The following is a 26,671-nucleotide window of genomic DNA, read 5'->3' as shown; positions in this document are numbered from 1 at the left end:
GGACAAGGCTCTTAGTGGTGCTGGTATGTTCAGTGCTCCTGTCAGTCCCAACAAAGGCTTGTTCATGTGCTGGGCCTGTCACTGCTACTCAAGATGGGCAAGAAGGAGCAGCATTGCGTCTCTTGTATTTTCACATAGAGGGCATATAGGAAACTTGCACAGTTTGGTTTTCGGTGTGAACCACATATAGCTGTAGTCTGTCTCCCAAACCAGATGGGATGATACCAGCAAATGCAATTCCACTAAGTCAAGAGAGTGTTATACGTAGTAGCAGCCCAGCTAACAGATGTCCTGTGTCACTTAAGCCTTATTTATTTAGTTTATTGACTCAGTCATATTTAAACTACTGTCAGTTCTGTTGACAGGACGTGGCATCTGTATGATCATTGGAATTGCCAGCTAATTGCTGGTCAGTGAACCTCTTACTGGTAACGATCTACACAGCTGCAAGAGCGCAGCTTGAGTTTCAGGTATCCAGTTTTGCTCTCAGTGCCAGAAGTGAAGTTTGTGCTATTTTGACTTGTAAATTAAGCAAATGTTCTCAGGCAGTTATTGAGGGCTAATAAAAATGGCAGCAGAGAAGATAAGTATGATTTTCATGACTGTTTTTCCTCCCATTGTCTAAGCTGCTCAGCAGCTTCTGGTTTACAATTTCTAGGGCATGTTACTCTGCTGGTGGACAGGATGGGAGTGCATTCTCTAAGGCTGGATTTTGATCTTTGTCCCTAAAATTTACTGGAATTTTGGTGGTAAAAGTGGTTGCCAGAAAAATTCTTCTTTGATTTGTTACTGACTTTTAACACATTCTCAGGAAAAACAAAAGTTGGTTGTAATAAGAAAATTCAATAGCATTTTCAAAAGAATGAGGTTTAGATTAACCTTAGCTTTCCAATTAGCCCTTTGACAAAACTGATCTACCTGATTTAATAGATGGAACCAGTTGAACAAAAACTGCGTTCGTTAATCAAGTCATATAAGAAGAGTAGTTTGTAAGGATGTGTGGGACAGGTTTTAAAAAACAGCGTCAAAGTTTGATTCTGCTGCTATTAAACCCTCTTGGTGATGCATTATTTTGTGCAGCCCTCTTTCGTGACTTTGCTTAGCATAATCTTATATTAGTAGTACTGTTGTGTGTAATATGCAGCTAGAAGTAACTCGTGCTATATAAAGGTGTAAGTTGTATGATTCAGGTTCATCCTTTTCCCTTAACCTCTGCTGTGGCCTTACATTTGTATTGTTCATTTAACTTTTGATATCATAAAAGGACCTTGTCTGTCCATGATGCTGTTGCTAGGGTCAGCTTGTGATTAGCTCTTCCTCTGAAAGAGACTGAGACCAGCCTTTTACTTAAGCCTCTGGAGCTTGTAGGATAGCGATGCCCAGCTTGTAGCCCACAGGCCATGGTTGGCCTACTCACAGGGGTCCAATTTCACAAAGTTGTGCTGGAGCCCTTCCACTTCAGCAGAAATGAGTTAAGAGATTCTCTTTTCTTTTACATTCCCTCTAAACACAGTTTCACGTGAGGGCTCTCAATACTCATTCATAAAATAATGAAAGTTTGTTCAGGAAGTACACTTCCTGAAGTCTGTGCCTTCAGATGTATAGGCTCTGGTTGCTGTGGTTTGTTTTTTCCTCACGTGAGTTTCTTGTTAAGTGATACAAGTACTGCCTGTACCAGCTGAAGACAATGTTGCTGCTCTGCAAAAATTAGAAATGTTCTGGTCCTTGGCTTCTGACACAGCGCCCATTCCAGAATGGAAAGCCTGACTGTTAGTACCGAGACCTGTGTTTATATGGCACGTGAGTGGCTGTATCTGCATTCTATCCTCCTTCAAAGAACAGCAGACCTTTGATGTTCCTTCATTAACGTTTTGCTCTTCCTTTCCCTGTAAACCATTTCATGGAACAATTATTTCTGTCCTCTGGGACCAATGCCTTCACGTATTTTTGTATGAAAGAAGGCTTAAGCCTCCTGGCTTTGTGTGTATGACACATCCATCAGCAGTAATCCATGTGATGCTATTTGTAAGACTCTTTTGATAGCTACAGCATGAGAGAATAAAAACACATGAGTTACAGAAAAGCATGCTTTAAGCTTCTTAGCCACTTTTTTCCTTTCATTCAGTGTATGTTACTTCTAAATCCCAGTGTTTGACTATGAAGTCTCCATTCTGTAAATAATAAAATACAACTATGCAGAAACACAGATCTGGAATCTGAGTGAAAACAAATTCCTCATAACTCCTTGAAAGCAATTAATGACAGTTCATGAATTATCTTCATGACTTACAGAAGAAATCTTGTTGGTTTGGAGTTTTGTGTCTTATCTATTTGAAGATGTATAGGAGGATAACCTTTAAGCACGATAACCTTTAAGCATTGAGTTTGCAGGACCCTTGATAAAATTCTTTTATAGTCAAATTAGTATTTCTACATGACTTAAAAGATGTGTTATTCATTTGGGAAGTAGTTCTGACAGCGTCTCCACCCTGATTGGAATTTGTTGCCTACTTCATTGCCAGTAAGTGCTATGATTTCATTGGGACAAAATTCACTTCTGTGGAGAAGATTGATTTCCCTTAAGCTGTGTTAACACTGCAAATAGCATTGAGGTGACATGAAAGTTTTGTTTTGTCACACAGATATCTAACTCATAACTTCCTGATGCTTTAGCAAGAAAGGTGGAATTTTATTTGAATGCAGCTTAGATGAGAAGTGTTTTTGAGTAGTTAAACCTGTTACCTTTATGAATCATTCATGCGTGTTCAGTATTTGGATATCCCAAGTGACAATCTTTTGCATAGGGAAGCTGTGTAATTATGTAATTTATTGGACACTGTCATATATCAGACCCCAAACCACTTTCTGTTTTTGTGATTTAGGAATGAAAGACTTTTTGCTTTATGTTTTGCCTTGTTTTCACTTTTAAATCTTTGTTGATGAAGAGTCAATAAACAGGTAACAGAAACAGTGGTGTGTTTTGTCAATATTTCAGAATGTTATCTCATTCTCTCCTAGGTATCCTTATGGGAGCTTTTATAAAAATCATAGAGGCTCAAAAGCTGGCCAACTGGAAGGTATTTTTGAAGCAATTACTTTTTAATTGTAGAGCAATCCTTAAATGTTTAAAATAAGACTGTTTGTAATTTTTGTTTCTTTAGATGTAATTTTGAAAAACTTATATACTGATGCCAAAGTTTGGGGTTCTTTTAATGATAATACAGCCAATTTGAGGTCCTGATCCTGCTGGACGTTTTCTACATGATTTTTTTTTTCCCCTGAGTAATCCTTTCTATGGTATCAAATCTGTTCCTGTTAGATACATGGTAGGAAGTGCTGCTGGGCATCTTTGGGATCAGTTACAGTAAAAAATATTCAGTTATTTGTCTTGCATATTTTTTGACTGTATTTAGTCCTCTTCCTCCTTTTGGAGTCAGTTTTGTAGGTTTTCATAGAAAAAAATATGTGTTCTGATAGGTTGTAAAGTCACTGGTTCTACCTGAAGATGTTAACATTGACTTCACAGAGGTAAAAAGCAGCACTTCTCCAGAATAGCTGTGCTAAAAGTCATGTGACTCTCTTATTTTATTTACTTATGCTTAAAACTGTAACAAATTGTGGTGCTAAGAACAGACAGTTCACAAAGCAATCCATTCAGCATGGCATGTTCCTTGGGTACTCCATTGCTGCTTGTAGAAAAACTGCTGAAGCCAGTGTGCCTCAAGCAGCAGCATTTTTCACGCTGGCTGAGACAATGGAAACATGATTTAAGCTTTATTTACAGCAGAAAATACAGGCAAAGCTTCTGTGCAGAAGCTTGTCTTTGTCCTGCTGCCTGGTGCTTTATGGACTTACATATTAGGAAGAAAATGTTACCAGTGGTGGCCACCAAACCATGTGACCAGAGAGATTGTGGGAATCTCCATCCACAAAGATATTAAAACTTGGCTGGATAAAGCCTTGAGCAGCTGAAGTTGCTCTGAGTTGGCCCTGCTTTAAGCAGGGGCTTGGATCAGACACCTCCAGAGGTCCCCTCCAATCTGAATTAGTGTGTGATGCTATGAGGTCTTATCTGTGCACGTGTGGAGTTACAGAGGCTTCCCTAGGGAGGTAGAATCCTGGCAGAAGCGTCTCCAAGAGGTGAAGGCTACAGCAAAGCAAGGATTTTGCCTCCTACACTTTATCCACATCATCAAAGCAACGAACTCTTCACTCTTCCTGCTTTAATTTAAAATCTTGCAGTACTTATATTGTGATTTTTGTTTCATAGGATCAAACAGTTTATTAGGATTAAATCAGTGAGTTGATTGAAATCACGGTGATTTGAATTGCCACTTTTAAACAGGATTTATATTAGCAAGCTGAAAATCTTGCTCTGAGTAGTGAATTTTAATCCTAGCTTGCAGCTTAATATTTCTTGGCAGTTATTTCCCTAAAGGAAGATATTATTTTCTTCCCCCTTAGTTGAAATACATTAAAATGCACAGATTTTCAATCAGATGTAGCTTTTTAATTACATATTGTACTTCTTTTTTTGTCAACTAGCTACACTAATTCTGTGTGCATTCATTTAAGCAATTACGTAGTTCAAGAGTCATGCTGTGATATTTCATTTTTACATATTTGCTTATTAGAAACAGTGGGTGGTGCACTGCTTAGTGTTTTTTCATTCCTAATTTGTGTCAACTGGATTTGACTTAAAATTGAAAGTCAGTTAAACAGCCACAAAATCAGCATTTTAAAGTAGCTTCTTATTGGTTAAATAATCTGAAGAAGATTAAATATGTAGGGGAAAAAAACCCCAAGCTTAAAGTATGCTCTGATTTGAGCACTGATTCTATAAACAAAGGAAATATTGATCATAGCTAGTGAATTATGTAGTTTATTTCTGGTAAGCATTGGTCACATCTTGGGAGGCACTGGGGATGCTGTGTCCGGTTGGTCACATTATCAGCTAAGGTAAAGGGTCACAGATACCACATTATTATTTGCTTATGTAAGTTACTTTCACTGTATTAAAGCTTAGGTTTTAACATAGGCTGTCATAATTTCAGATGTGAAATGTTCAAATCAATAATTATTATGTGCTCTATAAAATGGTTTTAAATGGTTTTAAATTTAGGGAATTTTTGCTTCTCTGATATGGAAAAAAAAACCCAGAATATATAACTGCAGGCTATGTCTGTGTATATAGCAAATCTTGAATCGTATGCCTGCCCTAAGAACTTTGTAATGTTATTTCTTGCAATCATGCCTTCCTAAGTCTTCAGTGGACCTTGTACTTGCTGGTGATTCTTGCTGGCTTGCATGGCTGATAATTACAGTCCTGATGTTTTACTCTCCTGGTCTCTGCTTCACTGCAGCACAAATGCAGTCCTTCCTTTTCATTATTTCTCACCTCCCTGTCCAGCTCTGCTTTCAGGGGCTTTTAAACAGTGTAGTTAATCAAGTACGTGGGGGTTTTGTTCTAGTGCAGTTACTGTATTGACAGAAACTAGATAGTGTTAGCCATCGATGCACGGAATTGTGCGTGCAGAATAATGGACTAGAGCATTTCCGTATAAAGGATGAGTTTTATTTTCTAAGTCCCCCAAATCCTTTAAGATGATTATCGCTGGTACAGACAGGAATGAGACTTTAAAGAGATGAGTACTTATTTTTTGAAAGCTGGTGTTTTAAGAGAACAGTCAATCACCTGTTTAACCTGGATTTAAACAAATAATCGCTGCTTCCAAAGGTGACAAGTTCTGCTGTATTCAGAACTGTGGGGACCAGGAGGGAGCCTGATGGATAAAGAGAGAGGGGCACATTCAGCCATCATTAATTTGCCTTCTGAGCTTAGTGTCTGCCAGCAGAAAAAAAACAGGGTGCCAGTTTAGGGGTACAACTCGATAAAGCAGTGTTAGCCAAGCGATGAGATAGGCGACAAAGAGTAAGGTCACCAAAAAAATAACATCTTACTTCACAGTAGGTTTCATTTATATCACTCTGGTGGTAAAAAGGAACCATCAAAATAGTACCATTAAATTACAGGCATAAAATACATTTGGTAAGAAGAATCAAGCCTCAGACTTTAACAGTGATATATATCTTGAGCCTGTTCACTTGCAGGTGTACTAAGATGATAACCTGATTTCTTCTTGTCAAATGATGAGTTTTTTAGTGAAACTGTAGTTCACCACAGTTAACCTAGATTATATTCAAACCAGTGGCCAAGAGATCACCGTTCCTTGAGAGTCCTTATTTTGAGACCGTGAGATAAAATGGGAATACTTTTTCTGGAAACAGAAAGACTTTTCCTTTGCCATAAGTAACCTGGGTTCTGTGCAGCTTATTTGGAGACGGTAACTTAAAACAAGTAATGTCTAGTTTTATTTCACTGGATTAAAAAATCCACAATAGAAGTAGCAGCCCTGGAATATTTTACTATTCTTCATCCTTTTATTTTGTGATAAGAAGGGAAAAAGATTAATGCCATTTTCATTTTCCAACGTTTTTGTTTGTTTTTTTTTTTTAAATAATTTCCCTTTTGGAAGATTTGATGTTATTTCAATATGATATGATGATATCCTTGAAATTATACTTCATTTTTGTTTTGCAGGAAGAAGAAATGTTTCGTCCGAATATGTTTTTTCTGCTTTTGCTTCCACCTATTATATTTGAATCTGGATATTCATTGCACAAGGTTAGCCCCTGCCAGACACCCATTTTACATGTGTGAGGTTTTGTTTGGAACACATTCTGCTTTTAGTTATCTTCATGAAATTTAGAATAATTGCATTAAATTCCATCATATTAATCATCAAGGAATTGAGAATGAAAAATTCAAGCCTCTTCAACCCAGAATGCAGGGAATGTAGCTTGTCACTGTTAACTGTGTGTTGGCAAGGCTTTCGGTACTGCACGGGGGTTGTTCTCCTTGGTTGGAGAGGTTTCTTACCTCATCAGAGCTGTACAAGGGCTGATGTGAAGGAGGCAAAATGGGAAGGAGTAGGATCAGAAGTGGGAAAGGTGGGGTCACTCCATAGCTAAAGAGGAGGAAAATGTTTACAAGGGTTTTCACCCCTTGCCTGGGAGCGTGTGTTTCTGTGGACGTTTCTCATAGTGCCGGTCCTGGCTGAAGTGGTTTTGGTGCTCCCTGTGTGCTGCCTTTCTACTTGAGCTGCGCTGCAGGAGAGGGGGTGAGCAGTTGGGCAATAGTAATATCACGAATTGGTATCAGCACTGAAGATTTTTTCATACAAAACCACAACCTAAGAAATGGACTAGCAACTGGGAAGTTTACAAGCCTTTTTTCACATGCCCTGTCTACAAGAGATGGATTCATTTACAGTTCTGCCCGGTGGGGAATGTGTCAAAGTGCTGGTGAATACACAGCTGTTCGTCCGAGGATTGGCTTGTTGTTAGGGTACCAGACTGACGTCCTGGGTATCAGAGGGATTTGCTGTCATCCTCAAGAGAGCAGGCTCTTTAGGCAGATGGTGTGGATGTATGTCCTGGGGTACCTGTAACCAAGCTAATGAAGCTTTATTATCGGAAACCCAGTTGTGAATCAAAATCTAATTTAGATGCAAACCTAAACATGAGTTTTCCCTCAGATCATTTTCACTGATTTACTTCTTTATTATTGTATTCCAGGGTAATTTTTTTCAGAACATTGGTTCCATCACTCTGTTTTCTGTATTTGGCACTGCAATATCAGCTTTCATTGTAGGTGGAGGAATTTATTTCCTGGGCCAGGTAAGAGTAACTGCTTTGAAACACTTAAGTTTATCTGACTTGCTCTTTGAAAGTCCATTTTTCAAGAGCAGACAAACACAGCAAAAGTGAATTTCTGAGTCACAGAGTCCAGTTCTTTGCTATCACAGAGACAATGTTAGAGAACCACTTCCATAGATATAGCATGCTCCCTGTTAAAAGTAATTAAGACTTGAGTTTTAATATTTTTTTTACTTCCAGTCTTCCTTCTTTACTTTACCAGTCTTCCTGTCAGAAGGCTGGTCCAAAACCTGTATTCTCTAGAGCCATCTTCTAATTTCCAGTATTAAACTTCCTTATTCTTCTGTCAATATTTTTTTTCACTTCCCTGCTTTGTTGTTTCCCCATTGATTAGATATAAACATAGATAATTATATTTTCTCTCAGATTTTATTCTGGTAGGCCAAACAATCCATGCTTTCCTCTTTGCCTTTCAGATTTCCATTCCTTTGAATTCCTTAGTTACTCTACTCACTTGTATCTGTTCCAGTTTCATCTGGTCTTTGCTGATTTTGGGTGACTAGAATTTTATCAGTAGATCACTGTTGGAGGGCAGTGTTAGACCGGGTGCTACTGTAAATTTAGGATTTGATGAATAGTTTCATTTTTAAAAACAGCAGAAAAACACAGTTGATTGTGATTCTTTTATGTTTTACCTATTCTTTCAGGCTGATGTAATTTATAAACTCAACATGACAGACAGGTAAGCTCTTGGGGAAATGGTGTAGTATATGAAATGAAGCATTCTTCAAGATAACTGTATATGGGAAATGCACTGTAATTGGCCAGCTCTTCTGGTTATTGTTTAGATTGCTTAGATGCAACATGGTATGTGAAACTAATAAATAGATCGAACACTTCTAAACCCTGTTTATTATACCCTTATTTCCAAATAGTATTCTATGCTCAGTGATTGTTCTAGACAGGAAAGATACGGTGGTTTTTTAACCAACCCTAAAGTTAAAATATGTAAACTTTGATTAGTTGGTAGTATTCATATATATAATAAGGGCATAACTTCCTTGTCCAAATCTTCTTAAAAGACAGAATGAGTTTTTCAGTATCAATAATGTAGATTTTTCCAGAACTTGCCACAGGATCTAGTCAGTTATTTTTAGGAGTACACCATCCTAACGTTAAATAAAGTTCGTTCCTGGTTTATTTGGGATTTTTGTTTGTTTATTGTACAGCCAATACAGGAGTTTTTTGTTAAAATCCTTAAATAAGTTGGGTGGCAAGCAAGAAACATACAAAGTAGAACACACATGAACGGCAGAAATCTTCCTTACTTGGTTCCAGTGTTTGATTTTACACAGCTGAGCAGTCCCATTGCCTCTCTATTGTCTATCTTTGGATTCCAAAGTAATGAAGTTTTAGCAGTTCCCTTTAAATGTTCCTCTCTAAGTACTCCTGAACAGGTAACACTACGCATGAATGGTTTGGGCTGTCTCTGTAAAGTTGGTTTCCTGTTCCTCTGTTTTTTTCTTATTTAGTTGGGAGTAAACATTGATACTGTTATTGAGTGCTGGGAGGCAGGTATTTCTCCAACATCACTTCCAGCTGGACGACAGCTTTTCTCTTTGGTATATCAGTAAATGAAAGAGAAACTTCCTTTTTGTCACTTCAGGTTCTTATGAATGAGAAGAGAGCATAACTTTTCACTGTTTAGAAACTATAATACATAATGTCTTTGTTACTAGTTCATATAAGTTTACTAGGTACATATTTTTCTTTCATCTAGTTTTCTTTTTTGTTTTGTGTTCTCCCAGTTTTGCGTTCGGCTCTTTGATATCTGCAGTTGACCCTGTGGCTACCATTGCCATTTTCAATGCCCTCAACGTGGATCCTGTACTTAATATGTTGGTTTTTGGAGAAAGCATTCTCAATGATGCAGTCTCTATTGTCTTGACCAAGTAAGTGCATTTGAACTATACATGTTTATGGCAACAGCAACCACCTTATTTTCTGTTAATTAGTTACTCAGATATACAGTAATTCTTCCATCTCCATTTGGAACAAGTCATATGTTTCTGGTGTAAAGCTGAATGTTGTATGATCCTTCTTTGTTAAAAGCAATCCATAACATAAGCTGCATGGGAAGAAGACAATAAATGGATGTCTTATTACCAGTGCCTCATCTCATTGATCCCAGATGACTGACTGCTTTCTAAGCGCATACTTTTACCAGCTCTCTTTCCACGTGAGGGCCCTGACAACAGAAGACCAACATGTGGCCTTTCAGGCTTCCACAAAAATATTTACCTTCCCAAATACACAGTTGTGTCTCCTGTATCTTTGGCTTATACCCAGAGTCACACTTCAATTCGAGGGGGATACATCAACATCCATGCAATAGTGTTATATTTATGTTGGGGCTATCACAGGAAAGAAGAACATCCGATATCCTTATCCTTTGCCCATGATGATTCTTTGGGGCTGAAATAGTTTAAAAAAATATAGATATATCTTCATGTTATTTCTGAAGTCAAACAATGTGACTATGAATGTATAGGAGTAGATACACTAAGAAGGTAGTGAAGTTAGAGTCAGTTTTCAATTAACTAATTGCTTTTAATGCAGTCTTGATTCTTTTATAGAAGACCATGAAGGCTAACGGCAGTCAACAGGAACACTAGTTAAAATCCATGTCTTCTTTGCATGGAACTATGAAACACATTCCTGAAATTCAAAGAGATTTCTCCCCTTTCCTCCCAAGAGCTTCTTTGTTTTTCTTCAGTGATCTTCTTGTCTCTCATCCACACCTAAATATTTGATGAGAGGTCTTCCTGTTCATTTGTTCTCCTCTGAGGATCACATGATGTCTCTTTTTTTTCATGCTTTGAGCTTTTACCACTGCAAAATGTGTTTTCCTTTTCAAAGTTTGAAAATTGTTTTGTAATGCTGGGCATTATCATAGCCTATTTACGCCATTCTGGGGGTTCTTCAGAAGAGCAATGCTGGATTTCCAGATTTGTAGCAGAATTAGGTTTCCCTTTGGGGATTACACTAAGACTTGATTTAACATCTTTTGACATTCCTCTTGTTATATATATCACAGTGAAAGCCTTTTAAGAGTGACAGCAACAAAGAAATGGAAGTCTCTTTTGTTGTTGTTCTCGAAAGATGTTTGGTATTTTTGGATCCAGGCTTAGAATTTATAACTGTTTCTTTTTTTTTCTTTTTTTAATTATATCTAGCACAGCAGAAGGTTTGACAAGAGAAAATATGTCAGATGTAAGCGGATGGCAAACCTTTCTACAGGCACTGGGATACTTTCTTAAGATGTTCTTTGGCTCTGCAGCACTTGGCACACTTACTGGTCTTATTTCTGCATTAATATCCTTTTTTAATTGTGGTGAACACATGTATAAAATGGTTAACTTCAACATTCTAATAGTATTTTTCTTTCCCATCCAGCATTTCTTAGGGGATATTTCTTATTAGATATTATTTTGTTGGCTGAGGATTTTCTCATGCTCATTCTGTTTTCATGTTAGTGTGCGTATTAAAAAGTTGCATCAGATTTTTATGAACATAATTGAGGTCTGAAATGCCATATAGTGGCTTATATTATGTGCATTGGAGTGTTATAAAATATGGTAATAGTTTTGTAATTTCAAAATATATTAATTTCATTTCAATACTGATCCATTTTTACAAGCATATGGCTCTTTTTTTTACATGCATAAAACTATTAATTAAAAAGAAAAAGAAAGCTGCTTTTCCTGAGGGCTTTTGAGTCAGACCAGCTCGTTTGTCCCTATGTATCATGTGCAGGCAGCTGAATACAGATACTGTTCTATTTGGATTTACAATGAGGTATGTTTTGCCTCCTCCACTTCCGTGAATTGGTTGCTAAACAACCCAGAAGCTTCTCTGCTGAGATAAGGAAGGATGTTTGTTGTAAGTCGGACACCTTTGTTACTTTTTGGAGCTTGTTTAATGTTAATACTGACTTCACTGTAGGCAATCTTTTGTACTAGTCTTGTTCAACAGTTATTCATGTCATCTGGGACGTACTGTTAAGCACTTTGTTTGTAAATAACAAGAACAGGGTGTTTGGTTAAATATAGACATATATCCTTTCTTGGTTCATTAGCCCGATTCCATGAACTTTTAGATTATTCCATACGTCACAACAAAAGAAGGAGACAGATGTTTAACACTGCTTTCACTGGTATCTAAGTGATATTAAGACAAAGAGAAAAGCACCTTTTCCCCCTGCTAAATTATTTGTGCCTCAAAGTATTTGATTTACCCTAAGTATGCAAAATTTCAATGCAGCAAAGGGCATTTCTTATTAGTTGCCAGCAGATAAATATAGTTGAAAGTTGCTGCTGGTTCATGAGCCAGGAGGAATCTGAACTTCCACATCACAGGCAGCTAATCCTCTGAATCTTAACAAAGATGGTAGGTGGAGTGTTTTAAGCATTAAGGCAAGGATGCGATTGAGGGAATATTTCTCACTGTGAATATTACTGCAAATCTGTCATATCCCTTTGAAAGTAACTAGAACTCTAGTGATGGAACAGAGATTGCTCGCATGCTTAGTGTGGCAAATAACAACGTCCGAGGCAAAATCTACTTGTACTGGGCAGCTGTGCTGCAGAACTGTGCATGAGATGCAAAGCAGAACTTGTGGCCTTTGGCAAATGTCCATGTTCGTGACTACAAAATGTAAAGTAAGTTTTAAATATCTTGAGTATCAAAAGGACATTATTTTTGTTAAAACATAAATGAGAGCTACCTTACTTTTAATTTGCTGTTTCATAGCTCTCCCCTATTTTTAGAAAAGCCTTTACTATTTAATGATTCTCTGTGGATTTTCTGCAGAAATTTTCTGCAGTTTTGGAGCAGTTTCCAAAGACTGAACATGTAGGAAAATGGCCCTTCTAGATCCAAACAAACAATTTGGCATGTTGTTATCGGTACTGTATAGGAACATCAGTAGCAGGTCTTTTCTGTCTCGAGGTCTGTCCATTCTGATACACTTCTATCAGCAGTAGCTTCTATAAGAAGCTGTTATGAGAAGCTACTCGTAAGAAGTTATTAATCTTTCCATACTTGAGTCAAAGGCCAATGTGTAGACTTTATTAGCTGTTCAGTAGATAAGTGCATTAAGCATAATCATTGTTTTATAATGGAATGACACAGATTTAAATTTTTTTTAATTTACTTTTTCCATAACGTTTTCTTGTATACGTGCTAAAGCACATTGATTTAAGGAAGACACCCTCCCTAGAGTTTGGGATGATGATTATCTTTGCTTACCTTCCTTATGGACTTGCAGAGGGTATCTCGCTCTCAGGTGAGTAGCAAAATGAGTATGTGCAAGTTTCTTTGATAAATTTATGGAGTAGGTATTTTTTGTGTCTAAGACGGCCCCTGGGTTTTTTACAGGTTTTCTTGTTTAACCTGTGCTCTTACTTTTAACCTTGACTTACTTTAAAGATACGCTTATTCTCTACTTCATGTTCTAAAAGTATAGAAAAGGTAATTTCAGTTTTCATAAGCATTTGGTAGCTAACATAAATGCTAGTATTCTCCCCAGTTAATTAGACTGGGGAGAATTAACAGAACTAACAATTCAGCTGCACACCGTAGATCTCAGCCACATCAGCTAACTTAGGTAACATCCACCCTGCTACCCTGAACCCATTTTTTCTGCCCGTCCTTCAGTGCCATTGGGGAAAATCAGCTGAGAAGCTGGTAGTTTTGCTGAAGGCCACAAGAAGAGGCTTACACGTGAACTTCTTCCATCATTCTGTGGAACCAAGTACAAAGACAGGGTCCAGTTCTGCTGGATGCCCAATGTCTCTGGCCTTTGGTGATTTTTTATCAGCATAGTCAGGTGGTTTATGAACTGGTCTTTTAAGACAATTGGCTTCCTGTCTCATTTCTCAAAGAAAAGTGGGAAGGGATGCAACACTTTGTATAATTCAAATAGCTAGGGAATCTCCTTGGGGTTTTTTTTCCTTTTTTTTTTTTTAAGTGCATTAAAAGATGTATTTGCTCTACAACTTTATGTTTGTATGTTTATGTTATGTTTGTGAGGAGTAGTAGCAGGACTAGATTTCTTGTAAATGAGCTGCAGGTATGAAATAAGACTTTCTGAAAATGTACGTATAAGCTAATGTGAATATTTTGGGATGGATCTGTAGCAGTGTATATCAGAATACCTTCACTGATGTCAGTGGAGTTGTATTTTTTTTTATGTGGCCTATAATCATGGTAGTTACACAATCAAGATGTATACTCCTAATGCAAACATTCCAGTCTACCCACTTGCATCCAGAAGTGGATACACACTCTATGTGTGTACAGGCCAACACATATGTAGGGAAATGAAACCCGAGCAAGCAATTTGATATGTTAAAATACTTGTATTGCCATAAAAACAAGTTTTGCCTTGTGAGAAGATTACTCTGGAGGGTCTCAGCATGTGGCCTGTTCTAGTTCTAATTATATTGCTTTATTAATATGAAATTATAATAAAATATTATAGAATTATAGTGCCATTGCATGATGTAACCAACACATCTGTATGTTGGTATACAATGAAAAAGAATTTATAGTAAGATTCCTAGCTAATTACTCTCAGGATGGTAGAGGTTCTTTGTCATTGTTTTTGTAAAGACAACCTCTCTAATTTGTTCAAGTGCCTTCAAGAATGACTTCTCAAGAAATACAAACTTTGAATGACCTTAGCCAGGTCACCTCCGTGTTTCAAACAAAGGATTCTTTTGACTGTAGCTCTGCTACTCTAATCCTTCCAGTTACGTTCATCTGGGCCATTCCTGGGCTTGTAGCTCCAGCCAAATACTTCTAGTCTTTTAAACTTTCCTTGTTTTGGGCAAAGCAGGCGTACTCCCACATGTCATCCTGTCCTCTCAAGATCTGCATTGCAATTGATTCCTTCTGGGTTACGTTGTCAGTTTTGGTCAGTTACTTACAAGGAAATAACTTACAAGGAAATAACTCAGTTGTTCTTCAAGTGGACTGCTCAATCCTTCCCCAATCCTAACCATCATCTCAAATGACATCCTTTGCAGCAGCCATGGAAATGCTTAAAACTTCCTTTAAGATACCCAGCTCCCTGTGAACACTGAACAACTGACAGCGTCTGTGATGTGTCTTGAGCAGTTAGCGCAATAGATTGAAATTCAGATTCTTCCCATAAATAACCAAGAGCTGGGAAGCAAGGTAGATGTAAAAAATCCCTAACACAAATCAAAGATTTGTGAAATATAGTGAAATCTGAGGTAGCTGTTCTGGCCTGTGATATCAGTTGCTGTACCTCTGTCCAAGCCGTGCATGTCATTAGGGCAACTGAACTCTGTAATGGAAAAGTTGGTGGCTTTTCCCATAGTTGATAGCTGAGATTAATCTCTGTAGTAACTTACAGCAGATGGTTTAGTGACCCTTTCTGCTGGAGGCAAGGGACATTCTGCACAGCAGCATTCCTTGCAGGCCCTATGTATCAGGCTGTACCTTCCTTACAGTTGGACTCCATGATCTTAAAGGTCTTTTCCAACCTAAATGATTCTATGATTCCTACAACAGTAATTGTTGCCCTGAATTCTCAAGTCTCAATAGCTTTTCTGATTCTCAGGTTGATAAAAAATTGGGGTACACCTGTGTGTGCTATTCGTTCTTACTTTTTTATGGTATTAGACGTAGTGCGCCATACTGGAGTGGATTCACACCCATGCCCTGTTGGTCTCATTCTGCTTCTGGTGGAGTGGTTGAGCCTGGCTGATCAGCAGATAGGAAAGAATGACACACTTTCTGGGAGAACGGAATCATACAGTTCCCTAGCCCTGCTATTCTCAGATTGTTTTTATTCTTCTTTTGATCTCATCTCTCTACCTGTTAGGAGAGTGAAAAGCAAGATTTGGCTTTTTATTTCCCTCACTTTTATGGGAAAATGTGACATAACAGGGATTTATTCTAGCTTGCCAGTGACCTATACTGGACCTCTTAGTATTTAATATGACCGGTGGCATGAAACTGGTATGAGTAACAATGGTAATAGAAACCCCACTTATTGCTTCATAAGCTTTTGTGTTAGTAAGGGCTATAAACACAAATATTTGCAGAGTGCAAGCTATTCTTCTGTTGACTGCCACATTTTTCTCTACAGGTATCATGGCAATCCTCTTCTCTGGCATCGTGATGTCTCACTATACACACCATAACTTGTCCCCAGTTACACAGATTTTAATGCAGCAGACACTGAGAACAGTTGCTTTCATGTGTGGTAGGTGCCACTTACTATTTTAATATCTAATATTAATAGTGTAAAATTTTATTTGTCTGAACTACTGATTCTGATGGGAGCAGCAGAAGTGTGGATTTTCTTCTAGCCATTTGTATGTCAGTGGTACATGTCTTTAAGAGAAGAGTTCCTAATAGTGGAGGCTGGAAGGCAGTCAAAAGTCACCTTTCCTGCCATACTGCATAAAACATACAGTAAATCTCGCTCTCCCATCCTGCAGGCTCCTGCTGAGATTTGCCACAAGATTGATAACTGAATACAGATCTCCGACTCCTACATTCCTCTGGTCTATTTTTAGTTTTAGGAGATGGATTTTTAGTGGTACTTTTAAAAATGCTTTTGGATATAAAAAGCTACTTGCAAAAACAATAGCTTCAGAAATTGAAAAGTTTTTGGCAGTAGTGATACAAGCAGCTCAGAGTCCCATAGCCTTTCCATTTCCTTTTACAAGCCAAGCTTTTGAAGAAATGACATGCTTCTGCTTTTTAGGTGATGGTATGAATATGTTCTGTAGAATTTGCAGGAAGATGCATGTGGAACATGGTCAGGGAGTAGCCTTGCTGCAAACTAAACTTAACCACTCATTACCTGAGCACCAGGGTTTGGCCTTAATCTATTACAAATGCTAAAAAAACACATATTCATTCAACCCACTGTAAAGGAGTTATTTAAGACGCTGTGCAATTTCGTACACGTTTGCAGCAGGTTTTGAACATGCAAATGTAAGTAGCCAGTACCCAAAGCGTGACCAAACAATTTCTTCTGCTGCAGTAACTCAGGTATTGCTACTGTCTGTCCAAAACTATCCTGTTTTCAACCGTCTTTATGATAAGCAACCTACCTTGCTAGGACAGGAGCGAACTGCTGAAACATCTTGACTGTGCAATTCTCTGACGGTAACGTGTAGGTGCTGTGGAAATAAAATGGATGACTGTAGTCATTGTGCAGTGGTGTTACCATTTCAGATTTGCAAACATCACTTCTAGAGGTTATTAGAATATACAAGGGTTGTTAGATCATACAGTGCAGCATTTTATTATGAAGAAAGTAATGAACTGCTGCCATTTACAAGAATTGAATGAGTTGAATACTTTATAGTAGTATTCGACTTGCAATATATGAGATTGTGCCTGACATGTCAGTTTTATAGAGAATCTGATTCAAAGCTACAGAAGTCATTAGTAGTCGCTCCTGTAGCTTGTGTTCTGCAACTTGTCCTATATTCCTCAAGTGAAAAATTGCTCAGTCTTTAGAACAAGGTTTTGCTAGCTTTGTTCTTACTTACCAGTAATTTACAGCTGGAAAAAGCCTGCGCACTGAGACTAAGGTGCTGTCTGCTGACAGCGAGAGTGGAAGAATCTGGCCTTTTGCATAATGGCATTTGTGCCTATTTTGTGCATTCAGAAGTCAGGAAATATTATTTTATGTGCCGTATGTAGTAACTTATTATAAGAGTAGGAAAGGTTTTATAGAATTGTTTTTTTAAGGTGTGCTTTCTTTTTTTTTCAGAAACATGTGTTTTTGCATTTCTTGGCCTGTCAATTTTTAGTTTTCCTCACAAGTTTGAAATGTCCTTTGTCATCTGGTGCATAGTAGGTATTTACTTTCTTCCATACTTGTTTAGATGCGGGTTTGGTATTGGGGAGGGGGGAAACACCTCACAGTTAAAATATTTTATAGTTCTTATGTTTTAGAGGATTTTATGAAAATACTTTTATATTTTTTATGTATTGCACAAAGCTAACTCTCACTAATAGCATGAAATTATTCTTCTTGTTCTCAGCACTCTTCTTTAAGGAATTCCAATTTGCTATTAACTTTGAAACCCTTCTATAAAAGATTATTAAAAACAAGGAAAAGAAACTTGCTTGTTTTGACCCTACTAGATTTATTAAAATAAATCTCAAAAGATGCTGAGATTATTGTATGTGCCACTTTATTCTAGAAATTATTTTACCAAAAAACAATATTGAATTCTTACATAGCTTCATATGAAGAATCCGTGTGAATGGGCAGCTCGTAGAAACTACAGTGCAAACTAGTATCAAACTCTGCTCCATTTCATCTCTCCACAGCTTTTGAGTCTCTCTCTCTCATATATACTATCAATGTATACGAGCACATTTTAGTCCATGGTTCAAGGGAAAAATTGTTATCTACAATTTATGGATAGTGGTATCAGCACAGGGAGCTGCTCTCATTGTATTATACCCAACTTCCTTATCTAATATATATCTAAGGTGTGACACTTCCTTCTATGTAGCATTGCCCTCAAAGGCATAATGCAAATTGTGTGATTTTGGGGTGATTCATAAAGGAAAACAGCGCAGCCCTTCAAGGATCCTGCTGACTAATTCCAGGATATTTACCTTATCAAGGTCTGTTTGTGGTGGAGCTTGAAAGCAACGCTATTGTGAAAAGCTTGGCTTTTCTGAGTTAAAGTTTTTGCTGTATTTGTTAATTGTCTGCCACCAAATCAATAGTACTTTTTTTTCCCCTCTCAAAATGTTGCTTCAACGCGTGTTACATTTTATAACCATACCCGGGGAAGTGTTGAGGAACTGGATTACATGCTGTTTGTTTGGCTTCTGGCCCTTTACTCTGAGGAACTGGTCCGTGGGGAGACAATAGAAATATCTTCTAGCCTCTTAGCTGCTGCGCCAAGGGAATGATTAAAGGAGCTGAACTGACTGAACTGAGGACAACTTTTACCCAAAGTAATTCTTGGTCTCTCTGGAATGCCTCTTGGGTTTCATTTATTTATTATAAGTAAAGTAGTGTCTGGTCTCCATCAGTGACAAGTCTGGTTTAGTTTCAGTTAAGCAGACAAAATGTTTAAAAAGTTAAATTCCACACTGACCTATGCTGAGAGATTTCTTTTAAGTTAGTTTAGCAGCACACCTACTCCAGAGACTTGTGAGTGAAAAGAGCATATTCACATTACTTGTTCTGTACAAACCAGATGCAGCTGGGGCCTGTGTGAATGTAACACATCAAATGGTCTTTTATTTCTGTTTTTCAGGTACTTGTTCTGTTTGGTAGAGCAGTGAATATTTTCCCCCTTTCCTACCTACTCAACTTTTTCCGTGATCATAAAATCACCCCCAAAATGATGTTTATCATGTGGTTTAGCGGTAAGTTAAAGCTCAAAGTACGGAGAACTGGAAAAAATGTTTTGTCTTTTTCATAGCGTGGGCTACTCTGGAAAGAACTGGTTTTCCATCTGTGGAACAAAACTCAACTGAACCCTTGCACTCTTCTCAAACCCAAGTGGAATACATTTGTTCTCTTTGCCCTTTGCGATAGAGGACTATGCAGTGGTGATCCCCGCTAAAGCTTTTCTGCAAAGAGTCTACTTTTCTTTCTAGGGTTAGCAACTTCATAGTTCGAAGAACAGTAGCTGAAGAGCTCAGATTCATTTTAGGGTGGTAACCAAATGATAGCTAAATGGATATAGTATAGGACTGTAAAAATCTTTTAAAGATGGAGAATTCCTGTTGAGTTATCAGGGTGCTGAGGACTTGCTGTCGATTCACTCCTCATTGATTTACTGTTCCCTATGTCAAGGTTTACGAGGTGCAATTCCCTATGCCCTCAGCCTCCATTTGGGCTTGGAACCAATAGAGAAGCGGCAGCTCATTGGGACAACAACAATCATCATAGTACTGTTCACAATTTTGCTGCTGGGAGGAGGAACCATGCCCCTTATCAGACTGATTGACATTGAGGACTCCAAAGCACGCAAGAGGAACAAGAAGGACATTAATCTTAGCAAGACAGAGAAGATGGTTTGTTTGGGCTTTTTTTTTTATTCAGAGGATCACTGATTTTCTTTTTCCTTTTTTTTTTTCATTTTTACATTTTCCAAGACTAGTACATTATTTTTTACTAAAAAGTAAAATGAAAGTAATGGAAAAAGCAAAGGTAGTAGGAAAAAGCCAAGCAACATTAATTTTAAAACATCCCAAAGACAGAGCTTGGTTAGTATTTACACAAAGTAAGTGTTTGGACAAAGGGAGGAGAAGTAGCTTCTTAACTCAATTAATTATAAATTAATCCATACAAATTAAAGTAACCCCTGCAAAAGCATAAAGCAGATGATACAGGATTGAGTCATATACAGAGGGAAAGTAGCTAGTACAGTGTGAGTCATGAATTAATCATAAAAGGCAGATGGGAATTATTTTGAAAAAGTCAAAGCAAAGGCCATGAGCAGGTGGTAGCAACAGCACCCCTATGACTGAGTTTTATTTTAAAGCAATTTCTGCCTAAGCAAGAGTACTGAAGAAAACTAACAGCCAGTCTGAAGCCTGACATGTAAAAGGCTGGAAGACAAAGTATCCTAAATTTTTGCCTGTTTTTCCCCAAGCCACCGAACAATCCATGTAGTTGTTCTGTAGGATCTGAGTAACAGCTCCTCTTGGTGCGAGGGTTCAAAAAGCTGGCAATCTTCAGAATTATCTTAGTCTGTCTGCATAGAGAGGTGTGTATCGGAAGAGCACAGGGGTAGGGTGTGTTCTGATACAGGGCTTGTTTTCAGTGAGACAACATTAGCGTTGCTTGCTGGATAAAATCATTGGCCAGCTCACAAGAGAAAACCTGCGCACTAGAAATCTGTTCTTAGCAATAGTAACAATACAAAATATGGAATATTTGAGGTCTTCTACCTTTCAGCCTGAAAAGGGAAGCTAAGTGGCTCTAGGAATCAACAGCTGGACAGATTAATACAGCCATAAGCCCTGGTAGGCTGGGGTGATAATTTCCATATTGTTCCAGCATGGGAGTTGGTTCTGAGAAGGGAAAGCACAGAGCAGGGGGCTGAAGCAAGCTGGGGGGATGACTGCCACATTTCTCAGGTTATTCCAATATTTGTGATCTTTCTAGGGAAATACCATAGAATCGGAACATTTATCAGAACTCACAGAGGAGGAATATGAAGCCCAGTACATAAAACGCCAGGACCTCAAAGGGTTTATGTGGTTTGATGCCAAGTATTTGAATCCTTTCTTCACCAGAAGACTCACACAAGAAGTAAGTCTTGTTTTCTTGAAGAAAAGCAGCTGTGGTAGAGTTGGTTGTCACTTCACTCTGTACCATTCAAGGCTCATAGCGTAGCCATGCAGCTTCTACATTAGGAACCATGAGCCATCTAATATATTACTTGTGCATATGTAGAGCAGCTGTAATGAGAAGCTGCACTGTAAAATTGCAGGTTGGATTAAATGAGCATCTTTCAGGGCTACCACAATTAAACTTTAAAAGGTGTATGGATTTATTGGACTTGCCTTTAATCTTGCAGAGTACCATGAAGAGTATCAGGAGTTACTAGTTACTACTGTTGCTAGAAAAAGCTGCTGCTGCTCACGCAAAGTTTTTAAAGTGCTATCACACAAAGTACTGCCTTTTACTGCACGCGCTCCTGTGAATTCTGGAGTTGCGGTTCTTCTGCAGAGTGCAGTTTTTATCTTGGAAATATGCACCAGAATTGCAGCCTTCACTTTTAAGACTTCTTCAGTGGGAGACCAATACTTTGAAGCTGTAAATGCAAAACGACACCTGACTGAACGTGTAACTTAACACTGAGCAGCTCCGAGAGGTGCAAATAGTATGCCATTTTCACTCCATGCCTGAGAAACCCAAGACTCCTTGGCTGGTTTTCCAGTTTGCCATAGAATTAAGCATTTTTGCTGTGGAGTTGACCATTTTGTGTCAAGTGTGCACATTCCATCTTCCTAGCCTGCACAAACATACTATTTTTCCTCTTGTTTTGTACCATTTTTTTTCCCAAAAGAATGCTTTCAGCACTTTCCCACAAAAAGCTAAAGGCATTTTTTGCAAAACCAAAAAGGAATCAAGAAACCAGAGTAAGCATCTGACTTGTAGTTGGTAGCCAAAAGCACAGGCTGCCATCCAGATTGCAACCAAAAGCTAGAAAAATAAGTGTGTGAATCACCAAAACGGGCCACAAGCTTCCCACTGTCCCTGGGAACACATAGGGAGGAGCGAGATTCAAAGCCAGCCCATCCAGACAGCATTGGGGTTGTTGAAACCCACAGAGCAGGACTGTCTAGAAAACACAGGTAAAAATACCTGTCATCAAAAATATCATCTCTGGAAATAATTACTGATTGGACACTTCATAAATATTTTCTCATAGGAAACAGAATTGCTTTGCATGCTTAGAGACCAGGAGCGGATTGTTTCCTAAGGAATATGTTAAATAGTCTTTGTCTTTTGCTCTAACCCACAAGTAGTGTTGTAGCTAACTAACAAACTGTTCTGGTTTGCTTTTGCCTTAGGACTTGCATCACGGGCGCATACAGATGAAAACCCTCACAAACAAGTGGTATGAAGAGGTACGACAAGGACCCTCAGGATCTGAAGATGATGAGCAAGAGCTGCTATAAGAGACCGGGACAGGAGTGCAACGAGTTTATCATTAGAAAGAGGATTTAAGTATCAGGAATCTGACTGCACAAAAGCTGGAAAGCTAAGGTTGAACTTTCATGTTTCAGGCATGTCTTGTGCTACGTGTTTAGGTATAAAACCGCAGATCTACTGTGCTTGATACTACTAGTCAGCGCTGGAGACCCGTAAGCGTCAGACACTGGTCTGAATGAAGAACCTTTTGTTCAGGTTTTACAGCATAGCAAATTCCATGCAGCCTATTGAAAAGCAGAAACATCTGCCATGAAATGATGACGTTGTTTAATGGGGGATGTCTTCTTCCTATTACGAAATTTGCTGTAAACATATGCTGAAGTACAGAGCCATCGTATGACTCTGCAAAACAGAATGAATTGCACTTTACTTTTTTTTTTTTTTAATATATATATTCATTCACAGCATGGAGAGTCTTGACAGTTTATACTGTGAATTTGTTTCAGCACTAGTAAGGGAGTTTGACTGGAATAAATCTATAATTTATGGGATTTGCACATTATGAATCCAGAGAAGATGCACGCCTTGACAAAAAGCAGATGTTGCACATACAAGGAAGCACCTCTGAGAACTGGTGGGTTTGTCATTTAAGAAGTTCTTGATTTCTATTTTATGGGATTTTTTTATTTTTATTTTTTTTATACTGAGGTATCTAATCCACAGTACTGATTATAGCATGGTTTGGGGAGGGGGGAATTGTATCAGAACTGCATTTGAAATTCTAGTTTTAATGTGTGTTTTTCTTTGGCTAAAGCCAGTTGCAGTTGGGTTTCTGTAACTGGCAGTCGCTCCTTGCTGGCACTTCGGCTTCAAATCTTAGAAAACAGCAGCTTTTGTTTTGCCTAATTCATGAAGTGTCCCTAACACTCCAGAATTCTCTAGGGGAATTTTTAAGTTCTAGTGGAAGCAAAAGCAGCATTTTGCATGTCATTCGCTTGCCGAACCAAATGTGTACATGAGGAAGAAGAGTCTACAAAATCTAATCCAGGTACAGAAGGTTAATAGTACACGTTGCTGAAGCAGCCTCCGTTGGGAGGTGGCAAACAGCTTTCATTAAGCTGTCCTGTTTGTTAATATGATTTTTCTCTTCTGCTTACACTGTTTCAAAATCAGTAGTATCATTTCACTTTATTTTTTTTCCTATATGGCCTGGTCCGTGGCTCAAACCTGCATACACCTAAACAGGCAGGCAGTGTTTGTGGCACATTTGCCATGGTTACCCAGGCAGCAGTTCGCTCTCACTGCCAGCCTGAATTCCTCATTAGTCGTTTGCATATTCACTGTTGAAATGTGAATTTTAGTTCTGCGCGTAAATCTGACATGCAAGTGCAAATGTTTGTTTCTGAAAGTGTGAGACTTCTATTTTTGGTCTGGTTTTGCTACTAAGGTTTTTAATCAACTGCTTACCTGCTGGGAGGAATAAAAGTTCAAGAATGTATTTAGAATCCTGAGCCTGTGTTGTCTGAGCAGTTTTTCCAAAATAACACAGCTTGATACAGGACCCCCTTTCCCCCCTCTGTTCCCCTCCCTTTTAGCTCAAAGAGCTGCTCTGCGCCTCCCAGAGCTGAGCCACGCGCTGGTGGGAATCTCAGCAGGGCATGAACGCGCCTTCTGGTGTTGACCAGAAAACAGTCGGGGCTTGCTTTATCCTGAGGAGACAATCTGTGTAAAAAAAAAAAAAAAAAAAAAAAAATCAGGCTTTTCCTTCACCCTTCTAGAGAACCGTAGACCTAATTACATTTTATTTACCCATCTGTTTTACTCAGTTGCTCGACTCGAACGTTTTAGGGCCAGGAACTGGCTGGAAGGTCTCTGGGACCTTCTCGTGTCACTGGAAGGTGAACATTGATCCAGATGCTATTACGCTGGCCATAGCGTTATGCCATAGTCGTGCTGAAATATGAAATAGCCTCTAATTTCTATTGTTATTCTGGTGAAATAGGTCATCTGGAAAATAGAGGGAGGTACAAGCAGACCAGCCCTTTGGTAACTTCCATCAAGGCAAATTGGTCGTTTCCTGCCCTCTGCTGGCAATTAGTGATAGCGTTCCGACATCTAACGAGAGCCATTTGCTGGGAATAATTTTACACATTAAAATGACGCAATTAACTGATATAGCTAGAACTAATGAAGTCACTTTAAAGCAATTAAATTGAAGAAAATTTGGATGGTTTGATTTAAAAGCAACCATTCTAAAACTTAAGAAAATATTACATTTGTCGAAAGTTGGAGTTAAGACAGCTTTGTTCCCTCAAAATATGCCCCAACTTCCTTATTTTGGAGCGAATAGAAGAAGTTTTTACCATTATTTCAGTGACTAATTTTCATATTCATTTATCAATACATTGACTTTTCTGTGACAGTCATTTCACAGTTCGGATTTCTTCACTTAGAATAATATGCTTAGGAAAGAAAAATTATCTGTCTCCTTTTTGACTTGCCTTGCAGATACTTTAGATCATTTCCTATTTTATCAGGCCAATATGAGACTCCAGTCCTCCTTCCGCAAGTACTCACAGCCCCATCCTAACTTGGTGTCATCTGCAAACTTGTGCCAGTGTAAACTTATTTTTTTTCTGCTCTCTTACATATGGAGCCACCAGGAAGTACAGTGCAGATGTTACTGATTACAGAGGCCCTAAAGTCCTGCTGGGCTGCAAACCCAGTGGCCGTTTCTCTTGACAGCAAAGGAGAGGCAGGGGGAGCCCAGAGCCTCCCAGACATTATTTTTCCCTCTTCCAGCCCGTCCCGCAGCCTGCGTTAGCCTGCGACAAGGCGCCTCGGCTGATGAAGGCAAAGCCCATCACGCACAGTGTGGGCCAGCAATGGCACCCCGCAGCTCCCGCAGCCGGGCAGGGCTGAACCCAGCCCCAGTTCCCCATCTCTGTCCCGGGGATGGCGTTGGCCCAGGAGCGAGGGGAGTCACTGAAACTCCCCGGGGTGCTGGCACAGAGCAGGCGTTTCCCCAGGCTCAGCAGCCCTGCACGATTCAGGATGCAACAGAAAGCAAGGAAAAGGTGTTTCCAGCAGCATTTCCCCTCCCATCAGACAGTGCACGGCTGGGCAAGGTCCCCAGGTGACACGACCAGCCCACGGCAGGGGCTGCAGGGAGCAGACCCCCTTTCCCTCCCGGCAGGCTGTGCCAGGAGGTGCCCTGGCCAGCCACATCACCCAGCAGATGCAGGCTGGCACAGCCATGCCGTGGGAGAGCGGGCAGGACACCCTGCACCGCCTCCTCCCCAGGACGGCAGCGGCTTTTACCAGGTTTCACCCCACTGCCCAAGGGCACAGCAAACCCGCTCTGCCTCCTCACCACCGCCAGCTCAGGGCCTGCGCTGTGCCTCAGTCTCCCCACTGGTCCAAAGACCCCTCTGAGCTGCCTGATTCTTGTGGCTACTAAAACCACAGTCAGACTGGCCAGCCTGACAGCAATCCCTGTGCCAGGCAGGGAGGGGGTGCCCCTGCCTGCCCCACTCCCTCGCACCGCCATCAGGACGGCTGCACCGAGCACAGCCATCATGCCACCGGGCTTGGGACGGCACCCAACCACCCCTGCCCGGGCAGGGCAGCCACATGGGACCAGCCAACGGTCACCCAGGAGAGCCCCCAGCTCCCACCCATAACACACAGTGGAGCACATGATGGGACTCCAGCACATCCCTCCTGGGGACATACCACCACCACTCCTGTCCCCCACTGCAACACGTCTCTGGGCACTGAGACAGCTGCACAGCAGTCACTGGTAAGCGACCATAGCCCAGAGCCTGATCAAGTACAACCTCACAGAATGGTTCAGGTTGGAAGGGACCTTTAAGATCATCTAGTTCCAACACCCCTGCCATGGGCAGGGACACTCCCCACCAGACCAGGCTGCTCAAAGCCTCATCCAGCCTGGCCTTGAACACCTCCAGGGATGGGGCAGCCACAGCTTCTCTGGGCAACCTGTTCCAGTGCCACCCTCACAGTAAAGAATTTCTTCCTGATATCCAATCTAAATCTACCCTCCTTCAGTTTGAGGCTGTTGCCCCTTGTCCTATCATTACACTCCCTGATCCAGAGTCCCTCCCCATCCTTCCTGTAGGCCCCCTTCGGGTACTGGAAGGCCACTATAAGGTCTCCTTGGAGCCTTCTCTTCTCCAGGCTGAACAACCCCAACTCTCTCAGCCTGTCCTCATAGCAGAGGTGCTCCAGCCC

The 26,671-nt window shown here is 39.7% G+C and overlaps 2 protein-coding genes across 2 annotated transcripts in view; one reads left to right on the top strand and one right to left on the bottom strand.

Moving 5' to 3' along the window:
- Nucleotides 1–23,922, top strand: part of SLC9A8 (solute carrier family 9 member A8) — a 29,256-nt gene extending 5,334 nt beyond the window's left edge. Inside the window, exons 4-16 of the mRNA XM_074604723.1 lie at nt 3,019–3,077; nt 6,602–6,685; nt 7,639–7,740; nt 8,427–8,461; nt 9,528–9,671; nt 10,956–11,094; nt 12,961–13,066; nt 15,902–16,018; nt 17,546–17,628; nt 19,059–19,170; nt 19,604–19,824; nt 20,921–21,067; nt 22,336–23,922. Of these exons, the coding sequence (XP_074460824.1) occupies nt 3,019–3,077; nt 6,602–6,685; nt 7,639–7,740; nt 8,427–8,461; nt 9,528–9,671; nt 10,956–11,094; nt 12,961–13,066; nt 15,902–16,018; nt 17,546–17,628; nt 19,059–19,170; nt 19,604–19,824; nt 20,921–21,067; nt 22,336–22,443 (1,457 nt within the window). The 3' untranslated portion in view covers nt 22,444–23,922. The remainder of the gene's footprint in view (nt 1–3,018; nt 3,078–6,601; nt 6,686–7,638; nt 7,741–8,426; nt 8,462–9,527; nt 9,672–10,955; nt 11,095–12,960; nt 13,067–15,901; nt 16,019–17,545; nt 17,629–19,058; nt 19,171–19,603; nt 19,825–20,920; nt 21,068–22,335) is intronic.
- A 112-nt stretch (nt 23,923–24,034) lies between these two features.
- Nucleotides 24,035–26,671, bottom strand: part of LOC141750115 (opsin-5-like) — a 44,157-nt gene continuing 41,520 nt past the window's right edge. Inside the window, exon 7 of the transcript XR_012589569.1 lies at nt 24,035–24,139. The gene's annotated coding sequence lies outside the window, so the exon portion shown is untranslated. The remainder of the gene's footprint in view (nt 24,140–26,671) is intronic.

Source organism: Larus michahellis, chromosome 12 (genome assembly GCF_964199755.1).
Source record: "Larus michahellis chromosome 12, bLarMic1.1, whole genome shotgun sequence".
Classification (NCBI taxonomy): domain Eukaryota; kingdom Metazoa; phylum Chordata; class Aves; order Charadriiformes; family Laridae; genus Larus; species Larus michahellis.
Note: the sequence above shows the minus strand (reverse complement) of the source record. Positions and strands in the feature narration are given on the sequence as shown.